The sequence below is a fragment of the Myotis lucifugus genome, unplaced genomic scaffold (genome assembly GCF_000147115.1).
Source record: "Myotis lucifugus unplaced genomic scaffold, Myoluc2.0 scaffold_25, whole genome shotgun sequence".
NCBI classification, from domain to species: Eukaryota; Metazoa; Chordata; class Mammalia; order Chiroptera; family Vespertilionidae; genus Myotis; species Myotis lucifugus.
In genome coordinates, this window is record NW_005871073.1 from 4,038,932 (window position 1) to 4,062,213 (window position 23,282).

A 23,282-nucleotide genomic window follows, 5' to 3' on the forward strand; every position below is an offset into this window, starting at 1 on the left:
CCTCTATAATACAGCCAAGCCAAATAGAGCACTATCTCACTTTTCTTATGAAATACATTAATCTGCATACTAATGGGAAATGTATTTTTAAAAATGCTGATCTGTTTCCCTTAAACTTCTGAACAATTAAAAAAACAAAAACTAGTAAAGAGGATAAATAAGAGCCAGAAGTTAGCACCTGCTATTTCCTAGACCATTTCTGTGCCATTTCACAAATCAACTCATCCCTTTATGGGGTAGCTGAATTCCAGTAGAAATAAAAGGTTTAGATTATGTTCCAATCCCTTTAAATCTCATGCCAAACCAAAGTGGAAGGAAATTTCATCACATCAAGCTCTTCACCTGCAATTCTCTTTATGTGACCCCAAACACAAGACACACATCTTTTCCCCAATATTTACTATGGTTTCTCACTTAAATTTAATCTGATTTTTCTCCCTAGCATTAATGCAATCACACTAATCTGTAAACAGCCGAAAATGTTAAAATAGCAGCTTTGGAGCCTTCAGTTTTAAAATGTAAATAAATACATCTTTTCAGAATGATTATTTTAAGATCTTGAATAATTTTTTCATAAAAGAAAAAGACCACTCCTTTCTAAACAATAAGTACTTTCAATATTAAAAATGTCCTCCTTGACATGGATGTCCTCACTGATAGTCATCTGAAATTCTATTATTCATTAAATTACAGTAAATGCACCACACTGTTCCTAACAGCTGAAGAAAGATACTGTGATTCTATAACTTGAGTCCTAGAACTACCAATTAGCACTTTGTCATTAAATATATTAGAAGCATATGATGTCAACTTGTCTATTACTGTATTTAGTAAAGGAAATACCTTAAGCACACATCCTAAATTGCTGATCTTAGCATTTTATTTCTCTAATTCTACAAAAATCTACCAAAGTAGTTTTTCTCTTTATAGCCTCTAGTACTGAACTCTTAAAGTAGTTTCATATTTTGTCTGTTCAAGAAAGGAGAAACTGCTTCACTGAATTCTACTTAATTCTGGAGTATGGAAAAAGAATTATTTTAAAAATTTTGGCTAATAAGAAAAGAAATTATAAAACATTGTTTTGTACAGAATGAGCTTTATTATCCTCAATTTATAAAGTGCTCTTAAAAATCAATCAGAAAGAAAACAATAAAGAGACCAGAGCAAATTATATTAAACATGTCAAATAATCATCTAAAAAACAGTTAATATTTTTATAGTTTCAAATAAAAACAAACAGTATTAAATATAAACATTTAAAATGTAAAAATGAAACATGAAGCAATGAAAACATAAAGGATTATTTAATAGAGTTAAGACAATTATCAATTTGGAGGAAAAACATTCAGATTCTCACTTCACACCAATGCCAAATGAGGTTAAAAACTTAAATTTATTTAAATCTAACTTAGAAAAACTAAAGAAACAGCATTAAATCATTTTTTTATTACATTTCTGGAGGAGGAATTTCATAAGTTAGTAGTAGTACAAAATTAGGTCAAAAGGTATGTTTACATTAATTTTTAAATTATTTATCTTAAAAATTCACAAAATGAATACATCTATTAACCATCAAGTAATGTTTCACCTCAGTAGTAACCTAAGAAAAAAAGTGGTATGACTTACACCCTATTAAGTTTTTATAAATAATATTTATTGTTGGGTACAGAGCAACAGCCACTTTACTATAAACATAAATTGATACTTTTTATAAATATTACAATTAGTTGTAAGAGCCTTTAAAATGTGAGCTAAAAATCATTTCTGGCAATATACTAGACAGCAATACTTATGTAGAAAACATGTATAAACATCCTTCACAGTGTTATTTATATATGCAAAATGTTAGAACAGGAGAAATGATTCATCTACACATGGAACATCATACAGCCATTTATTATAATAATTATGAAGACTCACTGTGAAAATGGGAAAATGTTACCCAACATTAGGTTAAAAAACTGGGCATGAAATTAAATGTTTTATCTATAATAATTTAAGACATATATATTTGAAATACTGGAAGAAGCCTATCAAAATGTTAATATAGTTGTATCATTTCCCAAGCTTTAAAATTCTCAAACCAGCTATTAAAATCATTAAAACACACACCCTTTATAGCTAAATCAAACACTACCTACCATCATTCTACCAATGAGGTATGAGGTTTAACTTAACATTTTAAAGAAACTAAGAAGGTAAGCCAGCGGTTCTCAACCTGTGGGTCGAGACCCCTTTGGGGGTCGAACGACCCTTTCACAGGGCCGCCTAAGACCATCGGAAAACACATATATAATTACATATTGTTTTTGTGATTAATCACTATGCTTTAATTATGTTCAATTTGTAACAATGAAAATACATCCTGCATATCAGATATTTACATTACGATTCATAACAGTAGCAAAATTACAGTTATGAAGTAACAACGAAAATAATTTTATGGTTGGGGGTCACCACAACATGAGGAACTGTATTAAAGGGTCACAGCATTAGGAAGGTTGAGAACCACTGAGGTAAGCAAAGTAACAATATGAAACATTTCTCATCTTGGGACACTCAGTGTGCTGAGGATAAAGACTCAATATCTGGGCTCAAAACTATGTAACTGAATAATGCAGAAAGGACATTTACTAATTCTAATCATCTTTTTTGAAAATTCCTTCAACAAATGTTTTATAGAACAAATGTTCTTTAGACAATTGGTTAATTACTATTAGTATCAAATATTAAATACAATAGAACCTTATTTGAAAGATAATCCCTTGAAATATTAACTAAGGAAATAAGTAGACAAAGGCAATAAAATTAAACAAAGAAAATTCCATACACAACAGCACCATTTTTATTTGGTATCATCAGATGAGTTCTGTAAATGAATTTCCTAGGAAACTGAAATGCATTAACAAAGCTCTAAAAAAGGTTACTCTTATAACAATCTTTTTAAAAGACACTAATTTCTTATTTCCTTAAACACAGTACATGGATTAAAGGTTTATTTACGATTGATGTCATCACTATGACACATCACGTACTATATACATCTCTACAATATAAGATTCGTTAAGAAATTAATGATTTTAAGACTGTCTCCAGGTAATGGCCTTAAAATACTATTAACTTCTATAGTTCCATCTTCTTTTTAATAGCTCTTCTTCCTTCTCCCTTGAAATGAGATGACAGGCAGTTCAGCTTGTCAGTGTGCCTAACTCCAATGGCCAATTCTGTGGATAACCTGTGAGCTAAAAAAATCAGATAACCAACCCTATTAGGGCTGCAAACTTTAAAGTCATTTACTGCAATTAGTAGTTTCTGAATAAAGTCCATAGGTTTATTTTACTTGGTTAGTTATTTTGAAGGCTCAAGATCCCTGTTTATAGTAGCTGGCATCACTAGCACTCAAAATGTCCTTAAATTACTATCAAATAAATATACTGGAATTCCAAAAAAGTGATAAATAATAAAATACACAGTTTAAGTCACCTCAGGGAAAGTTACTCAACTCACTTGTCTCGGACAAGGCAAAATTACCTACATAAATTAGAAAGAACAGCTAAAAAGAAAAACAGAAAGAGGTGAGAAGAATAAGTTTGAATAAAATAGCAAAGTCCATATTGCATGGTTTTAGAAGTAGAGGCTTAGGAATTTGAGAAATTTGAGTATTTACTGAGACTGTTTTTTAAAGTATAATTACAGTGCTTATCAAGGTATTAACTACAGAAATTTGCACCACAATGTGTAACACATCTAGATTAAATGCTACTATAAAAGTCAAAAATTCTAGCAAATATTCTTTGTAGCTTAATACAGACTGAATTTTCATATGAAATTAGATAGATTTTTTAAAGCACCTACCTGCAAGGTACTTTTTTAAAAATGTTTTTATTTTGATCTTAACTCAAATAAACTCTTATAAAAATTCAAAAAAAGTTTTTATTTTTATTGATTTTAAAGAGATCAAAGGAGAGGGAGAGAGAAAAGAGAGAAATAGCAATGAGAAAGAGAGAGAGAGAGAAAGAGATTTGATTGCCTCCCTTAAACACTCTAACAGGAAATAAACCCACAACCTGGGCAAGTGCCCTGACAGGAATCCAACCCGCAACCCTTTGGTGCACAGGACAACACTCAACCAACTGAGCACACCAGCCAGGGCTACAATGTACTTTTATTGAAGTTTCTGGTCAATATGTAATCTCTCTTGAACACTGAAATCTCTCGTGGACACTGATTCAAAAGGTAAGAAATAAAACTTATAGTCTTGGTATAATTACTAGGTAACATAGGCATTACAATGTATAGTTTACAATGTTACAGGTCTATAGAAATTAACATTGTGTTAGACCTTAGGGAAAAAACCCAAGTGAGGACAAATCAGTATTATATTATCAGTTATCCATTTTCTCTAATACTGAAGCTCATTAGCTGTCATTGATCACTTCTATAGCAGTAATAATTGACAAAAAGGAAAATAAAATGTCTTGTTTAAGTTTTACTCAAGCACATTCAAATCATTTAAGTTACATTTCTCCTGCTCCTTGGATTTTCTCAGCATATTTCTTCCCAGTACTAGATAATTTAGTCTGTACCAGTCTGGAAGACTGGTAATTCCCAACACCCACTACAAAAAGCAGTTTATAAAACAAAGTTGTTGGCATAAGGAACATACATTATTGTGAAGATCGGATGCACAGGAGAACTACCAAAGACCCAATTACTAAGCAAAACTTTGTAGATGCCTTTGCAAAGGCCATTATAGTTGTGACCTTTGAATCCATTGTAATTTTCACAATTTCCTACTTTTATTTTTGTATTGATTTTTAGAGAGAAAGAGGAAGGGGGAGGAGGATAGAGGGAAAATGTGGGGAAGGGAAAGGAGACAGGAAGGGAGGGAACTCCCGGGAGGGAAGATGGGAAGGGAGGTAGGGAGGGAAACAGATTTATCGCTCCACTTATGTATGCATTCATTGGTTATTCTTGCATGTGGCCTGACCAGAGATCGAACCCAAAACACTGGGAGTATGACAGGCCGCTCTAACTAACTGAGCAACCTGGCCAAGGGCAACAATTTCCTTTTAAAAATAATAAAATTTATTCAACAAGTGTTATTTAACAAGAGGGCTATACACCTAAGTATAACTTCAATTAAATATCAACCTCAGTTGCTGACTTTTTATGACAGGTGATAGCTATCAAGCAATTTGGGGGGAGGATTGAAAATTGTCTTCAAAATTATTTAAGAGAAAAAAATTACCTCAAATACTGATTCCAAATTCTGGTCAATCGAGCTTGCCCTGCAACAACCAACATGAGCCTGTCTATTCTTGGACCATGGCTGTCAACCTTCTACCATCCTCTTTACTCTGCAACTTCTCCAATTCCATTTCAGTATCAACCTATATAATCCCATATCTCCTTTTCCTTTTTCCCACATCACATCTCTCTCAAATATAACTTTTATTAACTATAACCAATATTCCTGAATTATGACAATTGAAAAACCACACTACCCAAGAACAAGACTTTTCTTTTTATGTGACAGGTCTAATAAATAATAATGCTGGTAAATTTGGAAGGAAAAATACAAAAAAACAATGGCAAAATGCTGCTTAGCAACTTTTAATTATATGTATATTTATACTACCTACTGATATATCAACCATTCTTCTGTTAAGCTCACTATATTTCATTGTCAGAACAATTACTTTGAGCTGATAACTTCTACTAGTAAAACTTCTAGAAAACTATACACTTACTTTTCTTATAGTTTAGAATATATAAGTATTATAAAATACAAACATATGCATGTAAGGGTAAGTATATAATTCAAATATTAAGTATAAAAATATAGATCCCAAATCATAAAATATTTTTCCTTAATTCCTATTTTACATAAACTTTATTTTTACAAAGCTCCTAGGATACTAAATCTTTAGCACAAAAAATAATGCTATCATTCAAGATACTTTCACAAAATTACACCACCCAAAAATCTGTACAAACAAAAGATGTATTTTTTAAAGCAAGAATGCATGAGTCAAGACAATAGGCATATATCACTAAATAAAAGTTGAGGAAAAATTGTACTGATTGCTAATGTTGTAATAGTGTATCTTAAAACAACACCCCTCCGTTTCCTTAAGAAAACAAACTAATACATGGAAAATAGCTGAAATAATGGCCCAACTATCGCTAAGAGTGGTCACAGATTTAGGACTGGGGAAGGCAATTTGGTAGAGTGTAACAGGGAGTCTTTTCTGTATGAAGTGTAGACGCAAATAACACTTTTGTAGCTTAAAAAATATATACGAATGGATTACCTAGTTATCTGGTTCGTTTTGTAATTAACTCCCCACTGAGAATACTAAATAAATCCAAAGAATGCGCAAGAATATGAAAAAAGCCTACTGTAATTCATTTTTGATAAGCCATTCGAGTTGGGAGAAAAATTAATTTGATGACTAACTCATTGAAGAAAAATTGAACTCAAACTCTGATAACCAAGTTTATGAAAAGGAGTTAATTAAAAACTTGACTTAAAACATTCCACTATTACTTTAAATATGTAACCTAAAACAACCATCCCTGAACATCAAAGATGGCAACCTCGTAACACAGTAATCAAAATCTTATCGGTAATGATGAGTCAATAGGCAGGTACGTACAAAAGATGAAAAGAACAATTTTATTCTGATATCAGGCATTGTCAGAGACATAAAGGGTCTCTCCATAAACTGCCAAAAGTTATTGTAAACACAAAAGTAAGAATGATCAATGCCCAAATAAACAGAAGTAAGTGATGCCCAGAAGGAAGAAATGAAAGGCGCTCTGTTTTCAGCGCCTGAGAACGGCCCGTGGAGAAAGGTACCGCAGCAGGAACGAGCGACAGAATGGTTAACAGGACTGGAATTCTTTAGAAAATGGCAACAAGGAGCAAAACTAACAAGAACGTTTTGAAAGTAAGAGTAACAGTATCCAATGGAATCATCATGTCTGCACGAGCACGGCTCCAGACTTCCAGCGAGTTGGGACGGGGGTGGAACTATGCGCGGGGCAGAGGGTGCGCGGGTGCGGGACGCACAGTGCAGGTGGCGGAGCGCCCGCAGGGGGGTGAGGAGAAGACCGTCCCGCCTCAATGGGGTCAAGGTATTCCCTGCCAGACTAGAGGAAGCTGACACAGCACGTCTCCCAACACCAAGAGGCACTCGCTCCCGGCCCCTCCCTAACAACTTGCCTTGTAGAAAGAGTAGCAGGTCCCAGGCCCCGGGAACCCAGGGCTCCGCCATCCAGGGCAACTGCTCTGCCAACAAGGTCCCGCGAGAATCGAGAGATCTCGCGATACAAACCCACTAGCATCTCGCGAGTTTCCAAGAACATGGCGGTATAGGAAAATCTGTAGTTCGACAGTTAAAAAGTGTTTCCTGAACGGACTGAAGAATGTTGTGTACAACAGAGAAAGGGCAGGAAGTCTTATCCGCCTTACATTTCTCACCCTACTTCCTCTAGTATAAAAGATAAGTAGCAAACAACCCTAAAATCCCTGGATGACCAGTTATACTACAGACACAGCATCCCTCCAGCTCAGCCTGCCTGTCACGTGGAAGCCGATTCTCAGCGTGCCCGTCACGTGGGCCGCTACGGAGCGCGCGCGCGCCCGCCGCCCTCCCCGGCTCCCTTTCGCCCGCGCACACGTGCGCGCGCACCCCCGCCCCACGTGGGGGCTTCGCCGCCGCCGCCTCCAGGCCACCCCCTCCCGGCACTCTACTCCAAATCCGGGTCCCGGAGCCGAATGTACCCCGGGTTCCCTCTTCCTCTCCCATTTCCCCTCCCCCGCGTCTGGCCCTCACCACGTGCCCCGAGCGCCTCTCACCTTCCTCGCGGAGCAGGTCTCCGCGGGCCACTCGGGGAGGTGCCGCCGCCGTGGCCGCTCTCCACCCCCGCCACACCACTGGCTCGGGTGGCCGCCGCCGCAGGAAGCTCGACAGCGGGGCCGCGGCGCTTCCAGGTGGGTCCCCGCCTCCCGCTCTTGCCACTTCCCGCAGTACCAGCGGCTCCTTCCGGTCCCCTCCTCTCTCCTCGTCGCTGGGACGGGCTGGCGGCGGTGGCTGCAGGCGCGCTCACTACACCGCCTGCTGGTAACTGCAGCCGATGCAGCGCCCGCGGGCGGGGGGCCGCCGAGGCCCACCCCCGCGATCCGCCCCGGCCCCTGCCCAGGGGCGAGGGCTGGTTTGAGGGCAGGACCCTGTCCATGCCTCGCGCTAGTCTCCCGTGGCCCTACCCAGGTAGGAAAGGCGTCTCCGTAGCTCCACTGTTGGAAATCCGGTTCATCCGGCCCCGTGTGGCCTGGAGAGAGTTGCACACCTTAGCTCCCTTAGAGGTGGTCTCAGGCTAGCAAATACCGATGTATATTGCACGTGCTCCTGCCTAGCTCATGCCCACCCCAGATGGGTCCCCTCACCCTCCCCTCTGGCTCTCCGCCTGTTCCTACAACACGCAGGCTCAGTCCACTTCAGGGCTCTGCGCTTGCCGTTCCCTCGGGCAAGAACACGTCCTCCAGCTTTCCTTTCACTCCTGGATGTTCCATACACAGTTCTAGTCCCTTCTCAAGGGTCCACATCTGAGACTTCCCGGACCGCAAGAATACACTTGTGCCATTTCTTCCTGAGTTATAACTTGGAGACCTTATGAGTCCATGACCTGCTACCAAAAAAGTGAGAGGTCCTTCCAGCCAAGGACTTTTAACTTTTGCTCATTGCTTTATCCCAGACCTGTGTGTGTCACAAAACAATGCTCAGTAATCAATCTATTAAAACTGTGGACGAAAGGGGCCACATGCTGACCTGACGAGCTCAGGGAGGCCTGCATGGCAGTCTTGCAAACTCAGAGACCTAAAGTCACCACAAAGGATGGTCTGAAATTAAACTTTAAAGGCAGTTATGTCCTAGGCCAGTATGTTCACTGACAAGGTCAACCTTTACCTTAACTGAGCCTATTTGTCTTTTTTGCATCTATGTGGTCGGCAAACTCATTAGTCAACAGAGCCAAATATCAACAGTACAACGATTGAAATTTCTTTTGAGAGCCAAATTTTTTAAACTTAAACTATATAGGTAGGTACATTGTTATTAACTTAATTAGGGTACTCCTAAGGCTTAGGAAGAGCCACACTCAAGGGGCCAAAGAGCCGCATGTGGCTCGCGAGCTGCAGTTTGCTGACCACGGGTCTAGGTAACTTGTAATTTCCTTTTCTGGAGCCCCTGGGGCACAACCAAATATGCTGGGCGACAGGACAGATACCACAAATTCCTTCATTATCATGTTAATTGATCCTGCACCCACCTAAGTATGTGTCCATCATTTTACTTTTTATCCAGTCCCAGGGGTTTCCCTGTTTTGCTTTATCCCACCTCCTTAATCTATCACCAATGGATTTCATGTAACCCACCTACGTCCTTTGATTGCAATGTATAAATACAAATGTAACCCGCCATTCTTCAGAGCACTATCTCAATTCATTGAGGTTCTGCTTCCCGGCATATGTCCACAGTTTGGCTCAAATAAACGCACAAAAATTCTTTTCAGGTTTCAATGGTTTTTTACGTTAACTTACTTTAACAAAACAAAGCTATGTTGAGCATGCAAGAAAATAAAGCCCAACACACTCTGTTGGAGGTAAGTACTTTGGGTTGATAGTTCCATTGACAACCTTACCATTTATGAGCTGTGAAAAAGCTGAGCTAAATCTCCTTCCCTGTCTGTGGTTTGAAGATTATATTGCAAAAATATAGAATCCAGTGGTGGAAGCCATTTTAACTGAAGCTCTTCTGATATTGTCAAGAAATGCTGCATTGCTTTTGATTTTGGAACTTTTTTTCCAGGCAAGTAGATATATATACCTCTTTTTATTTTGCTAAAAAAAGTTATTAAATGGTGGAAATGGGTTTTTGTATTTGTTTTGAGAGTTCAACCCAAACATCTCTTTTATGACAAAGTGTGACAGTTATATTTTTATATTAACACATTAATGAGGCTTTATTAAACCTAATTGGTTCCAGGCCCTAGTGGACACAAATATAAACAAAACAAGGCTTTTCCACCTTGCTCTATATCAGTGGTTCTCAACCTTCCTAATGCCGCGACCCTTTAATACAGTTCTTCATGTTGTGGTGACCCCCAACCATAAAATTATTTTTATTGCTACTTCATAACTAATTTTGCTACTGTTATGAATCGTAATGTAAATATCTGATATGCAGGATGTATTTTCATTGTTACAAATTGAACATAATTAAAGCATAGTGATTAATCACAAAAACAATATGTAATTATATATGTGTTTTCCGATGTCTTAGGCGGCCCCTGTGAAAGGGTCGTTCGACCCCCAAAGGGTCGCAACCCACAGGTTGAGAACCGCTGCTCTATATGATGATAGAGCCAAGTCCTATTTATAAGAATCATAACACCTTGAGTCCCATGTCTGGCAATATGCTATGTACTTTTTATACCTTACTAGAGGCCTGGTGCACAAAAATCATGCATGGTGGGCGAGTCTCTCAGTCTGGCCTGCATCCTCTCCAATCTGGGACCCCTCAGGGGATGTCCGACTGCCAGTTTAGGCCCAATCCCACAGTCTGACACCCTCTCGCAATCCGGGACCACTGGCTCCTAACCACTCACCTGCCTGCCTGCCTGATTGCCCGTAACCACTCTGCCTGCTGGCCTGATCACCCCTAACCACCCTCCCCTGCCGGCCTTATCACCCCTAACCGCCCTCTCCTACCGGCCTGATCGCCCCTAACTGCTCCCCTGCTGGCCTGATCACCCCTAACCACCTCTGCCTAGGCCCCTGCCACAGTGGCTTTGTCCAGGAGGAGGACTGGATGACCAAAAGATACCTGGTCTATCCAGTCTAATTAGCATATTACCCTTTTATTAGCATAGATCATATTTAGACTTGCAACAGTCCTGAGATAGATACCATTAGTGGTGGGCACTGAAATGTACTTCTTAGATCCCCTTCAGGAATGAAGGGCTTGTTACCCCCCAGCAGCCAAGAGTGTTGCCCACAGCCATCAGCTGTCAGCCCCCTTCTGGTATTGCATAGTCACCCTCTCCCAACGGGGCCTCATCCAATGACTAATCAACTCAGGGCTACAAATAGTATCTATCTCAGGATTGTTGGAAGGCCCAGCCTTCTCATCCCAACTTGAGACAATTCTTATGGATCATCCCATCTCCAGAACAACCTGTAACAGCTGAAGTATACCATTAAGACTGCATCCCAGCTCAACTTCTCCCTCTGCCCGATTCTTCCCTTCCTCACCAGTGATGACCCCAAGAGCCTTTCCTAATAAATTGCACACTAATCAAGTCTGCTTCCTGGGGAACCTAATCTGTGACATTATTCACATTTTTCTGATGAGAAAATAGCCTTAGAGAGGTTAAGATATTTGCCTAAGTCTGAACTGCAGAAAGTTCTATATAGAGAAGTATAAATAAGTATGATGGGAACAGGAAGGCTTGGGAAAGGCTTTTTATAAGGGTTGACATTTGAGTTGCAGCATAACTTTGAAAAGCAGAGAAAAAAGACCATTCTCAGCTGAGGGAATGAGAGTGTGTGGGAAGATGAGAGGACTACAAGTACCCCAAGTGACTGGGCCTAGGGTCTTTGCAGCAAGCCCTAAAGGGGTAAGGGGAAAAGACCAGTTCATTGATGGTAAAGAAGGTAGTCAAGGAGATAAAACTATAGGCCTGGGCGTAGGTCCCTAATGAATAGAAGGGGATAAGAGACCCCGAGATCTTCAGTTATCTAAGAGAGGGAAAGAGGAGCTTCCTTGTTCTTGGCAAAATGAACCACTGCCAATCTAGCAAAGGCCAGTCTCAAAGTATAATATATCCTTATGTGGCCTTTCTTATTTTCATCTAGGTTCACAGAATATTGAAGATAGACAAGACTTAAAATCATCAAATTCCGGGGTTTGTATGATATTTTCTGAAGCACTGGTATTCTGTTTACAGATGCAATCTTATACCAGAATCCAGTACGTAACCCAAATAAAAAATGACGTGGAATTGGGAAACTGCTGATATTTCCATCAGTTCCTTACCATGGCACATAAGGCATTGCCTCAAAACATGTTTAGAAAACCACTGATGTGGTTCATTCATTTATTTTTTCAATAAATAATGCCAGAAACTATAGTAGGGGCTGGAGATATAGTAGTGAACAAAGCAAGCATAGGCCCTATAATCTTACAGAGCCTGTAGTGTAGGGAGGGAGGCTGACTGACATTCAAGAAATAACAGATACATAGATTCAAACTGATAAGTACCATGAATGAAAAGTACAAGTTACTATGAGAATATGTCCATTATATTCAGAAGTACATGTCTAAGGTTTCTAGATAGAAGGAAAAGGGAGGCCTTCCTGAGGAGATAATATTTAGGCAAAGGGTGGGAAAAACATTCCACAGACAGCCCTGGCCAGGTAGCTCAGTTGCATTGTGATACGCCAAGTTTGTGGGTTTGATTCCTGGTCAGGGCACATGCAAGAAGCAATTAAGAATGCATAAAAAAGTGGAACAACAAATTGATGTTTCTCTCTTTCTCCCCTCTCCCTTCCTATCTCTAAAATCAATCAATCAATCAATAAAACTTAAAAACATTCCGTAGGCAGAGGAGTTGATGCAAAGCCCCTATGAGGATGAAACTTATTACTAATTTACTAATAAGTTACTAACACTAACAATACAACTACCAGAAAGAAGCCCCCACTTTTTCTATCAATATATAAAATCTGATGAAACAATGTATACTATTTCTCTCATAAGATATTTTCCATGTCATTAGTTTTTAAAAACTCCAAGAGATACTTATGTATCTTTACTGATCCATTTTTCTATTTGGGCTAGTCCCCTTTCATGCTATTATGAATGATTGGTTTGCTGAATGTCCTTGTGTCTAAATATGTGTCCAAATATTTTGGGGCTTGAATCTCTAAATCAATTAAGGTAGCTGATTGAATTTGTGGATAAATTAAAAGAGTCTAGGATTCCTGGAATCTAGGAGTCCCAGGAGATGGAGGTATCGTTGGTGACCACAGGAAATACTAAAGTCAGAGCAGATTGAGGGGGGAAAAGTGAGTTTGGTTAGGCCCATGGTCGGCAAACTGCAACTCGCGAGCCACATGCGGCTTTTTGGCCCCTTGAGTGTGGCTCTTCCACAAAATACCACATTCGGGCACACGTACAGTGCAATTGAAACTTCGTGGCCCATGCACAGAAGTCGGTTTTCAGCCTGGGCGAGCCTATTTTGAAGAAGTAGTGTTGATATTTGGCTCTGTTGACTAATGAATTTGCCGACCACTGGTAGGCTATGCTGTAAGAAGTTAATTCATACATCCAAATGAAGCCCAGGACTCATTTGAATATCTATGTCTGGGATGCAGGCTCTAGGGCTAAGCTGGAGGTACAGGTTTGTGAGTTTTTAACATACAAGTAATAATTGGAACCTGGGTTTAGATTAGGTTATCCAGGGATGCACAGAGTGAAAAGAGCTGAAAATGAACAAAACCCTGAGACACTGAAATTTGGAGGCAAGGAAAAAAGTGACAACTATAGAGAAACAAGAGGCTACAATAGTAAAAGAAAAACTGGGGTAGAATTGTACTAACAAAAACCAGGGATGAGAAAATTTGAAAGAGGAAGTCATCAACATTAATTTATTGGACAAACTTACCAGATACCTATTTTGTGCCACACACCATGTTAAGCATTGGGGTGAACAAGACAAATCCTTTTGGAGCTTACTGTCTGGTGGGGAAGACATTGTTGTTCACTACTGAAAAGGTCAATATACTTGGCATATTTTAAAAATTATACCTTGTTTATTTCTAAAACACATATGTGGCTTAGGGAAAAAATAGTATAATAGGGTAAATGAAATTTAAAATAATTAAAATGGGAAAATTCAGGCAAAAGGAAAATAGAAGCAAGAAAAATAATGCACAATAATACATGTTCTAAGGTCCTGAACACTTGCTTCAAGCTTTCTGGCAGATGTAACAAGGAAAAACAAGATCAGTTATGACAGGCTGAGTATACTTGGGATAACAAACCAGTTGCTCAGAGGAGGCATTACTATTCCTAGTGCTAAAACCACATACATTTTCCCAATGGTTTCTCAAAATGAGATCATGAATATAATGAACAGTGTTCTCAACAGCATCCTTATAGTAGGTCTGACAATTTTATGGGACTTTATTATATCTTGCATTCTAGACTCAAGGAAGTTCTCTAGGCTTGGAAGAGGTGAAAAGCATAGCCCAGGTAAGAAACTCTCTTATAAGCCTAATTTAGTACAAGAAAAGATTTACATTTAAAATGATGAATAAATTATACGTTCTTCAGATGATCCTCCATTCTTTCATGATACTCCATTCATTTAGTTGATACAGTCTCTCACTGATCTCAACCCTCAGGGGCATCAAGTTAGTACTGGTTTCAACATTTACCACATCACAAGTCCAAAACCATTTTCCTCTTTTTCCACAATTCATTCACAGCAGGAGTGGGGAACCTTTTTTCTGCCAAGGGCCATTTGGATATTTAGAACATCATTTATAGGCCATACAAAATTATCAACTTAAAAATTAGCCTGCTATATTTGGTCAAACATTTAATTAACTCACCTCTAATGCCTTGGCAGGGCCAGACAAAATTATTTCGCAGCCATATACAGCCCATGGGCTAGACATTCCCCACCCCTGCTTTACAGGGTAAAGAACATTTTGAAAAAGTCCCTCAAAATGAATGCTAGAATTAGAAAATCACCATTTTGCAACCTGTAATGAAATAATTGATTTAGGCAATAATCATCAGTAGATAAAACTATTAGTTGAAAAAATCAGTAACTTTATAATGGAAGAATTAGGCCCTCACCATCTGAACCCATTAATCAATCTTTGTGTCATTAAAAGTAGGGCAACCAGATACTGTGTGGCACTCTCCTGCTTCCTTCCGTGTGCTTTCCCAGGCTACTTAAATGTGGTAGTTGGTTATATAGGTGTCTCCCAGTGAACTATTCCTTCTCGTATTCCAGCCCTCGTGTAGTTCCCTCCCAATAAAAGAAGGCAGAAATGACACTGTACAAGTTTCAGTCCTAACACTTTAAAAGCCTGCAGCATTTTCTTTCAACCTTTTGGAACCCAGCTGCATACAGTAAGGAAGGTCAGGCTATCCTAGAGAGAGAACGAACTGGGAGAGGCCCTGAAGGATGAGACCTTGTAGAGAGAGAGTCATGAATGGTGATATATGTAGTGCCTCAGCCAATAGTCAGCACCAAGCCAGTTATGTTAAAAAAAACTTCCTGGACATTCCAGCACAGCCTAAGGGCCAGTTCAGTGCAACCTCATGAGTGACTCTAGACAACACAACATGAAGCAGAAGAACCATCCAGACAACCCATAAAATTATGAAAATAAATTGTTTTAAACCAATAAGTTTTTAAAAAATTTTACTGATTTTGGAGAGAGAGGAAGGGAGAGGGAGGTAAACATTGATAGGCACAGAGACACATTGACCAGGGCTATCAGTAAGTTGGGAGGTGCTTTGGTACGCTACAAAATATAGTCCTCAGTAGCATCATGACTTTACAGTTAGATAACTGCACCTGCTCCCATACTCATGAACAATCTCACTTCAATGTCCATAGGTCCTGTAGCAGAAGTTCACCTTGGTGAGAGACAGAGAACTGAAGGAACTTAAACCCAAAAGGGCTCATCTGATAAACCTATACCTGTATAGTTGCTCTCATAAGTAACTATGCCTCCATAATTTTGCCAAACATAATTTTTCAGACATGAATTATTGAAGTCATGATCTACTTAGCACTTTAAGCCATATAGGGGGATGGACTGATATCCTGGTATCCATTGGTGATATGTAAAGCACTGTAGGACTATGCATCTGGCCGGGCACATTATCTGCACCAAAAATTGGGGAATAGTGATACTGTACATTTACTATGTACTTTGTATCTTTAAAGTATTTGGTTTCAGAACAATTCAAGGAGGGGCTCATTATGCAGATGAAGAAACTGAGGTCAGAGAACTTGCCAAGGTCACACAGATAGTGAGGGGCAGAGCCAGTATTCAAATGTAAGCAATTTTTTTGTTGTTGTTAGGTAAGCTCTTTAATTACTTTAAAAGTAAATGTAATTAAGCTTTATAAATTATAGTTGGAAAAGGTGGAGCATAATTCAATGGTTCTAGGTGCACTGACACTGGCTCCTCTCATTCAATCCAGCTGGCTTCCACAGGGTTCTGGGAGGAGTGGCTCTGTAAGACATGCTGGTTGGCTCACTTGATCCAGGCAAAGTATGTTTTCCTTTCAGATTTCCTGGTGCCTCCAGGGCAGTACCGGGAAGATGACAGTCCAGAGGGAGATGAAGCATCAGATAGGCGCCTGCTAGTCACACTTTCTGCCTATGGCATCCAAATTGGAAAGGAGAAAGTAAAACTCATTATTCACAGATCACATAATATTATACATAGAAAATCCTAAAGATTCCTCCAAAAACTCCTAGATCTAATAAATGAATTCTGCAAGGTAGCGGGATATAAAATTTAATAATCAGAAATTGGTAGAATTTTTATGCACCAATAATGAACTGTCAGAATGAGAAATTAAGAAAAGAATTCCATTTGCTATTACAATGAGAAAATAAGGTACTTAGGAATAAATTTAACTAAAGAGGTATAAAACCTGTACTTGGAAAATTATAGAATGTTGAAGAAAGAAATTGAGGAAGATACAAAAAAAGTGGAAAGCATATGCTGCGTTCATGGACTGAGGAATTAACATTATTAAAATGTCCATACTGCCAAAACCGGTTTGGCTCAGTGGATGGAGCATCGGCCTGCGGACTGAAGGGTCCCAGGTTTGATTCCGGTCAAGGGCATGTACCTTGGTTGCGGGCACACCCCCAGTGGGAGATGTGCAGGAGGCAGCTGATCGATGTTTCTCTCTCATCGATGTTTTTAACTCTCTATCTCTCTCCCTTCCTCTCTGTAAAAAATCAATAAAATATATTTTAAAAAAAATAAAAATAAAATGTCCGTACTACTCAGAGCAATATATAAATTAAATACAGTTCCTACTAAAATACCAATGGCATATTTCACAGATCTAGAACAAATACTTCAAAAACTTATATGGAACCTAAAAGACCCTGAGTAGCTGCAGCAATCTTGAGAAAGGACAAAGCTGGAGGGATCACAAAACCTGATATCCAACTATACTACACGTAATCAAAACAGCCTGGGACTGGCATAAGAACATATCGATCAGAGGAACAGAACAGAGAGCCCAGAAATCAACCTATGCTCTTATGATCAATTAATATTTGACAGGAGGCAAGAGCATACAATGGAGTAAAGACAGTCTCTTCAATAAATGCTGTTGGGAAAATTGGACACGTGCAAGCAAAAAAAAAAAAAACTACACTACCAACTAACACCTATACATAAGAATAAACTAAAAATGAATAAAAGAATTAAATGTAAGTCTATGAGTCTATCATCTTTGCATCTACCTCAAATGCCAAAGCAGTCCCCTCATTGTGCCTGATGGTAGCTCAATAGGTTACTCCAGTTAGGATTTTTCTCTAAGCCCTTTTAACCTCACTTTAAAAACTCTTATTAATGAAACTGGCACACCGGTCCTGAGCTGTTCAGAGCCTCCCTCGCTAAGATCAAAAGGGCTTTCCGGTCGAGACTCCGCCTTAGTCTCCCGGGTCCCCAGACTTGCAGGTGACAGAACCGAGTCCCGGGGGTTATGAACTGGCCACAGTCTCAGCATGGTCAGTGGGGAGAAGACGCCATTCGGGTCTAGATTCAGGCTGTCTACTAGGCCAGCCCGGGAACCGGTCTCAGCGGCCCGTTCCCCTCCCTCGGAAGCTTTTTTTTTTTTTTTTTTTTTGGAAATTTTTATTTAAATGTCTTATGTTCCCTTTTAACCAACACCAAAAAGAGAAAACGTTTTTTTTACCGTTCCAAACAGAGAGTCACTTCAGAGAGGAGCTGGCTCCAGATTGGGAGGCCTTCCTCTGGTGCATCCGCAGGTGGCGGTGGTAGGTGGAGGACTGGCGGTAGGTCCTCCCGCACTGAGCGCACGCGTAGGGCTTGGCGCCCGTGTGGATGCGCTCGTGCGCCCGCAGGTTGGTCTGGTGGCTGAAGGCGCGGTCGCACCGGCTGCAGCGGAAGGGCTTCTCCTCCGCGTGGATCAGCGCGTGCACGCGCAGGTCCGAGGCCTGGAAGAAGCCTTTGCCGCACGTGGCGCAAACGAAGGGCCGCTCGTTGTTGTGCCTCCTCTGGTGCAGCTGGAACCGACAGAGGTACTCGAAGACCTTTGGACACCGGTCGCACCGGTACAGCTTCCGGGCGCCCCCCGCCTCCCGGGGGGCCTCCTCTCGGGGAGGCTCTTCCTGGGCAGTGGGGGCGCCCGGACTTGCTGAACCGAAGCTGCGTGGACTCTCCCCGGACACCTTGCCCTCTGCGGGCCTCTGAGGACTCTCTTCCTCCAGGATGAGCCTAAAGGGGGGTTGGCGGTCTGGACTGGAAAGGTTGTCGCCATCTGCATCTGCATCTCCTGGTGCTGCTGGTGGGGGTGTCTCTGGGGGAGTCGGAAAGGGTGTCCCCGGGGTGAGCGCCGTGGCGGCTGCTGCTGAGCGCTGCTCCTGGAGATGGGCCAGGATCTGTCCCGTGGGCATGTTCTCCGAGAACAGGGCTTCCTGCTCCCCCATGCTGACATGGACCAAGCTGGGGGGCCTCAGGTCCTCATCCCCCAGGTGCTCCATGAACGCCTCCAGGTCTCTGCCACTCGACTCCCACTTCTCCCGCCATGCGGCCCTCTCGCTGCTGGGCCTGTTGAGCAGGAACTGCTCCACTGACAGTTGGACAATCATCTGCTGCTTACTGTGCGTGTCTGGCTGCAGCCACGAGCGGAAAGACCGCAAGATGCCCTGCAGCTCCGCCTTCCCAAGCCCGCGGCTGCCCTTGTTCAATGAGATGAGTCCAGGGCTGGGGAAGCCGACTTTCTCCGCCTCCTCTCCTTCCTGGTTTATGGGTCCTCCGCGAGATCTAAACTTGAAGTTTTCTGCCCGGGGACCGTTCCTGGCTGGTTCGTCTTGAGATGCCATTCTCCTCACGGACACGGACGTTCACGCTAGATGATCCTGGCCCAATGCTGAGCTGCTGTGGGGCTTGGCTGTCAGCGATGTGCTCTGATGTGCTTCCCAAGGCTCCTCCTTTTATAGGTCCGGTGTCGGCAATGAGATTAAAGCCTCCTCACCGACACAGACGTTCACGCTGGGTGATCCTGATCCAACGCTGAGCTGCTGTGGGGCTTGGCTGTCAGCGATGTGCTCTGATGTGCTTCCCAAGGCTCCTCCTTTTATAGGTCCGGTGTCGGCAATGAGATTAAAGCCTCCTCACGGACACAGACTTTCACGCTGGGTGATCCTGGTCCAACGCTGAGCTGCTGTGTGGCTTGGCTGTCAGCGCTGGTGGCGCTGATGTGCTTCCCTGTTGGGGTCCAGCCCCAGCAGGTCCAGGGGTTCCCAAAGGTGTGGACGGAGTCGGTGAAGAAGGAATGACACAAACACAGCGTTCAGTTGATCAGCAGCCTAGTCAGGTTCTCTAGCCAGGTTCTAGCCAGGATCTCCAGCCAGGTTCTGTGTCCAAATGTAAGCAATTTAACTGTAGTAGATTGATTGCATTAATGGCCTTAATTGTTCACATTTTTGTAGCCACAATTTCTGCCATGTGACTTGCACTCTTCTCATTAAAAGTAGAATCTAGCCCAGCCTAGTGTGGCTCAGTTGGTTGAGGGTTCTCCCATGCATCAAGAAGTCACCTCGATTCCCCATCAGGGCACATGCCTGGGTTGCTTGCTCGATTCCCAGTAGGGGGCATGCAGGAGGAAGCCAATGGATAATTTTCTCTCACTGATGTTTCTATTCCTCTCATCCTCTCCCTTCCTCTTTCTATGAAATCAATAAAAACCTTTCTATTAAAATGTGGAGTCTAAAGGCCCCCTCCCCCCTTTCTGAGTTCCACCTTATGTAACTTGCTTTGGCCAGTGAAAATTAGCAGATAGAACACATGCAGATGTGAAAACAACTTGCTCCTCTTCCATGACCAAGAGAACATGCCTGGATTAGCCTGCTGAAGAACACAAGAAACAGTTGATTTGCTCCAGTCATCTCAGAAGAAGTTAGCCTAGATCAGCTCAACCCAAGACAAAGGGTGAGCCCAGCCAAAGTCAGAAGACCTGCCTAGCCAACCCACAACTGATTGCATATAAGTCCAGGAGATCAGCCATGACCTGAATAGCAAAACTCCACAGACTTGTAAAATAAATAAATGCCCTTGTATACCCATGAGGGGGGTATTTCGGTTGTTACATGGTCTAATTATAGCAAAAGTAACTGATATACTGGTTCTGGAGTCCATACTCCTCATAACTATATTGCTTTTCAAAGGGTTGTGACTAGATATATTCAGCAGAGTTAGGAATTTGAGACTAGAGTTTGGAAGAGACCTTATGGGTAGTGAAATATCCTTGAGAATCATTTTAAAAGAAGTGACAGTTGAGCCGTAACCGGTTTGGCTCAGTGGATAGAGCGTCGGCCTGTGGACTGATGGGTCCCAGGTTCGATTCCGGTCAAGGGCATGTACCTTGGTTGCGGGCATATCCCCAGTAGGGGGTGTGAAGGAGGCAGCTGATTGATGTTTCTAACTCTCTATCCCTCTTCCTTCCTCTCTGTAAAAAAATCAATAAAATATTAAAAAAAAAAAAAGAAAAGAAGTGACAGTTGAAAGAAAGGCAGTGAAGGAGCTCCCTAATTGAGACTATGTACAGGGGAGGGCAAAAGCAGGTTTACAGTTGTGAATACAAGGAATATATAGTTTAGTCTCTTATTATTATTTATTATTGTATTACAGTGGAACCTTGTTTCTCAAACTTAATTCATTCTGGAAGGCTGTTTGAGAAGCAATTTGTTAAAAAAAAATGAATCATTTTTTCCCCAAAAGAAATAATGTAAATTGAATTAATCCATTCCAGATCCCCAATAATTCTGTTTTAACCTTTCTTATATACAATTTATGTCTAATGTACTGTTTAATTTATAAATACTTTTCTTACATTTATTAAACCACCCCCTACTGCCTTATACAAATTTTTCATGTATCACTGCCTCAGAAATGCTATAACTGCTTTTCTTTTTTTTCCAATGGTTCTCAACCTTGGCTGCACATTAGAATCACCTGGGAATCTTTTTAAAATCCTGACTTATGGGCCCATTCTCCCGGAAATCTGTTTCTTGTTATGGGGTGGGGCCACAACATTAGTAACAAAGAAACAGAATTTCCGGAGGATGAGGCAGAAACCAGGATTTTAAAAAGATTCCCAGGTGATTCTAATGTGCAGCCAAGGTTGAGAACCACTGATTTATCCAATCAAGTTTTTCTACATATTCAATTGCCTGTGATTGTTTTGTAAGCACTTTCACACCCTTAGCAATATTAGCACTCCATGGCCTCTTCAGTTTTAAAATTGTACTAATCCTCGATTTTACCAGCAACAAAAGCATTCTCTCCTTTCTTTGTTGCCTAAGAGACCCTTTTGTGTCTTGGTGAGGTATCAACAAGAAAGGGTTGTCAGGTTGAAAACTGAAGTTTTGGTCGAAAACCAAGACTATTTTTTCTGTGAACAACTTGGTCGAGAACAACTTGGTTGAGATGAGACACACTTGAGAACCGAGGTTTATTTGTATCACAACTGTAATCTACTTTGCTCACCCCTGTATTTACAAACGTAGAGTGATAGGCCTGGCCAGCGTGACTCAGTGCTTGAGCATCGACCTGTGAACCAGGAGGTCATAGTTAGGTTCTCGGCCAGGACACATGCCTGGGTTGTGGGCTCAATCCCTAGTGTAGGTTGTGTGGGAGGCAGCCGATCGGTGATTCTCATGTTTCTCTCTCTCCCTCTCCTTTCCTCTCTGATAAATATGTTAAGAAAAAAAAGTAGCGTGTTGGGATTTATCATTCAACATCCAGAATAAGAGGTAAAAAGAGAAGACACAGCCCTAAATTGTTTGGCTAAATGGATAGAGCGTCTGCCTGCGGACTGAAGGGTCCCAGTTTCGATTCCGGTCAAGGGCATATACCTTGGTTGCAGGCACATCCCCAGTAGGGAGTGTGCAGGAGGCAGCTAAATTGATGTTTCTCTCTCATCAATGTTTCTAACTCTCTATCCCTCTCCCTTTCTCTCTGTAAAAAATCAATAAAATATATTTTTTTTTTTTAAAAAAAAGAGAAGACACAGTAGGCAGATATGCAGGGAGGGGGCGTGGTCAGGGGTGAGGGAGTTGATAAAATGCAGCACCATGCCAGTTTAGAAAGGAAGATTCAGGATATAGTTATCACTGAGAAACATGGGCTTTGGAATTAGACACATCTAGATCTGACTTTTGACACTTAATGTACTTACACATTAATCTGTAAACATGTTTAGGCTAGTGCCTGACAGTTGCTAAGAACTTAATATTAGCCCTGGCCAGTATGGCTTGGTTGGTGTCATTACATGCACCAAAAGTTTGCTGATTTGGGTTTGATTTCTAGTCAGGGGAAATGCTCAGGTTGCAGGTTTGATCCCCAGTTGGTGGTGTGCAATAGGCAGCTGATGGATGTTATGATATCATATCGATATCTCTCTCTCTCTCCCTCTCCCCCCTTCATCTCTCTCTAAAATTCAATTTTAAAAAATCTTAAAAGCCGAAACCGGTTTGGCTCAGTGGATAGAGCGTCGGCCTGCGGACTGAAGGGTCCCAGGTTCAATTTCGGTCAAGGGCATGTACCTTGGTTGCGGGCACGTCCCCAGTGGGGGGTGTGCAGGAGGCAGCTGATTGATGTTTCTCTCTCATCGACGTTTCTGACTCTCTATCTCTCTCCCTTCCTCTCTGTAAAAAATCAATAAAATATTTTTAAAAAAATCTTAAAAACACCTAACAAAAAGAGAAAAACTCAACATAAGTAGTGAATAGCAGTGGTTGTGTTATTACAACAGTTTTGAACAATAACCTATTTTCCCCCTAGAGAAATATTTCTAATTCCCTCACCACAGTCCTTCAAAATGGTAACAAGTATATTCAAACTAATCACTTTCCTTTAAGAGTTAGGGGAGTAGTTTTGAAACCCAAGGAAATTGCCTCTTTCTGATATA

General features: G+C 41.1%; 2 protein-coding genes across 12 annotated transcripts in view; both read right to left on the reverse strand.

Annotated features, from left to right (window-relative positions):
* Positions 1 to 8,160, reverse strand: part of ZZZ3 (zinc finger ZZ-type containing 3) — a 122,487-nt gene extending 114,327 nt beyond the window's left edge. For 3 of the 11 annotated variants that reach the window (XM_014453539.2, XM_023751746.1, XM_023751745.1), the window contains exon 1: positions 7,868 to 8,157. The gene's annotated coding sequence lies outside the window, so the exon portion shown is untranslated. Of the gene's footprint in view, positions 1 to 7,231; positions 7,561 to 7,867 lie in introns of those variants that run through there. The other 8 variants (XM_023751749.1, XM_023751747.1, XM_023751754.1 and 5 more) reach the window with 5 other exon arrangements.
* Positions 8,161 to 15,512: 7,352 nt separating this feature from the next.
* On the reverse strand, positions 15,513 to 19,927 carry LOC106696699 (zinc finger and SCAN domain-containing protein 4-like). The gene is made up of 2 exons (XM_014453586.2): positions 18,045 to 19,927; positions 15,513 to 16,480 (listed from the first exon to the last, which is right to left on the reverse strand). The coding sequence occupies exon 1, from the start codon at positions 19,192 to 19,194 to the stop codon at positions 18,061 to 18,063; it is 1,134 nt and encodes a 377-aa protein (XP_014309072.1). The 5' UTR covers positions 19,195 to 19,927; the 3' UTR covers positions 15,513 to 16,480; positions 18,045 to 18,060.
* Positions 19,928 to 23,282: the final 3,355 nt, after the last annotated feature.

Excerpts from the sequence above, each read along its gene's own strand:
- LOC106696699 (XM_014453586.2), bottom strand. The coding sequence starts at position 19,194 with ATGGCATCTCAAGACGAACCAGCCAGGAACGGTCCCCGGGCAGAAAAC.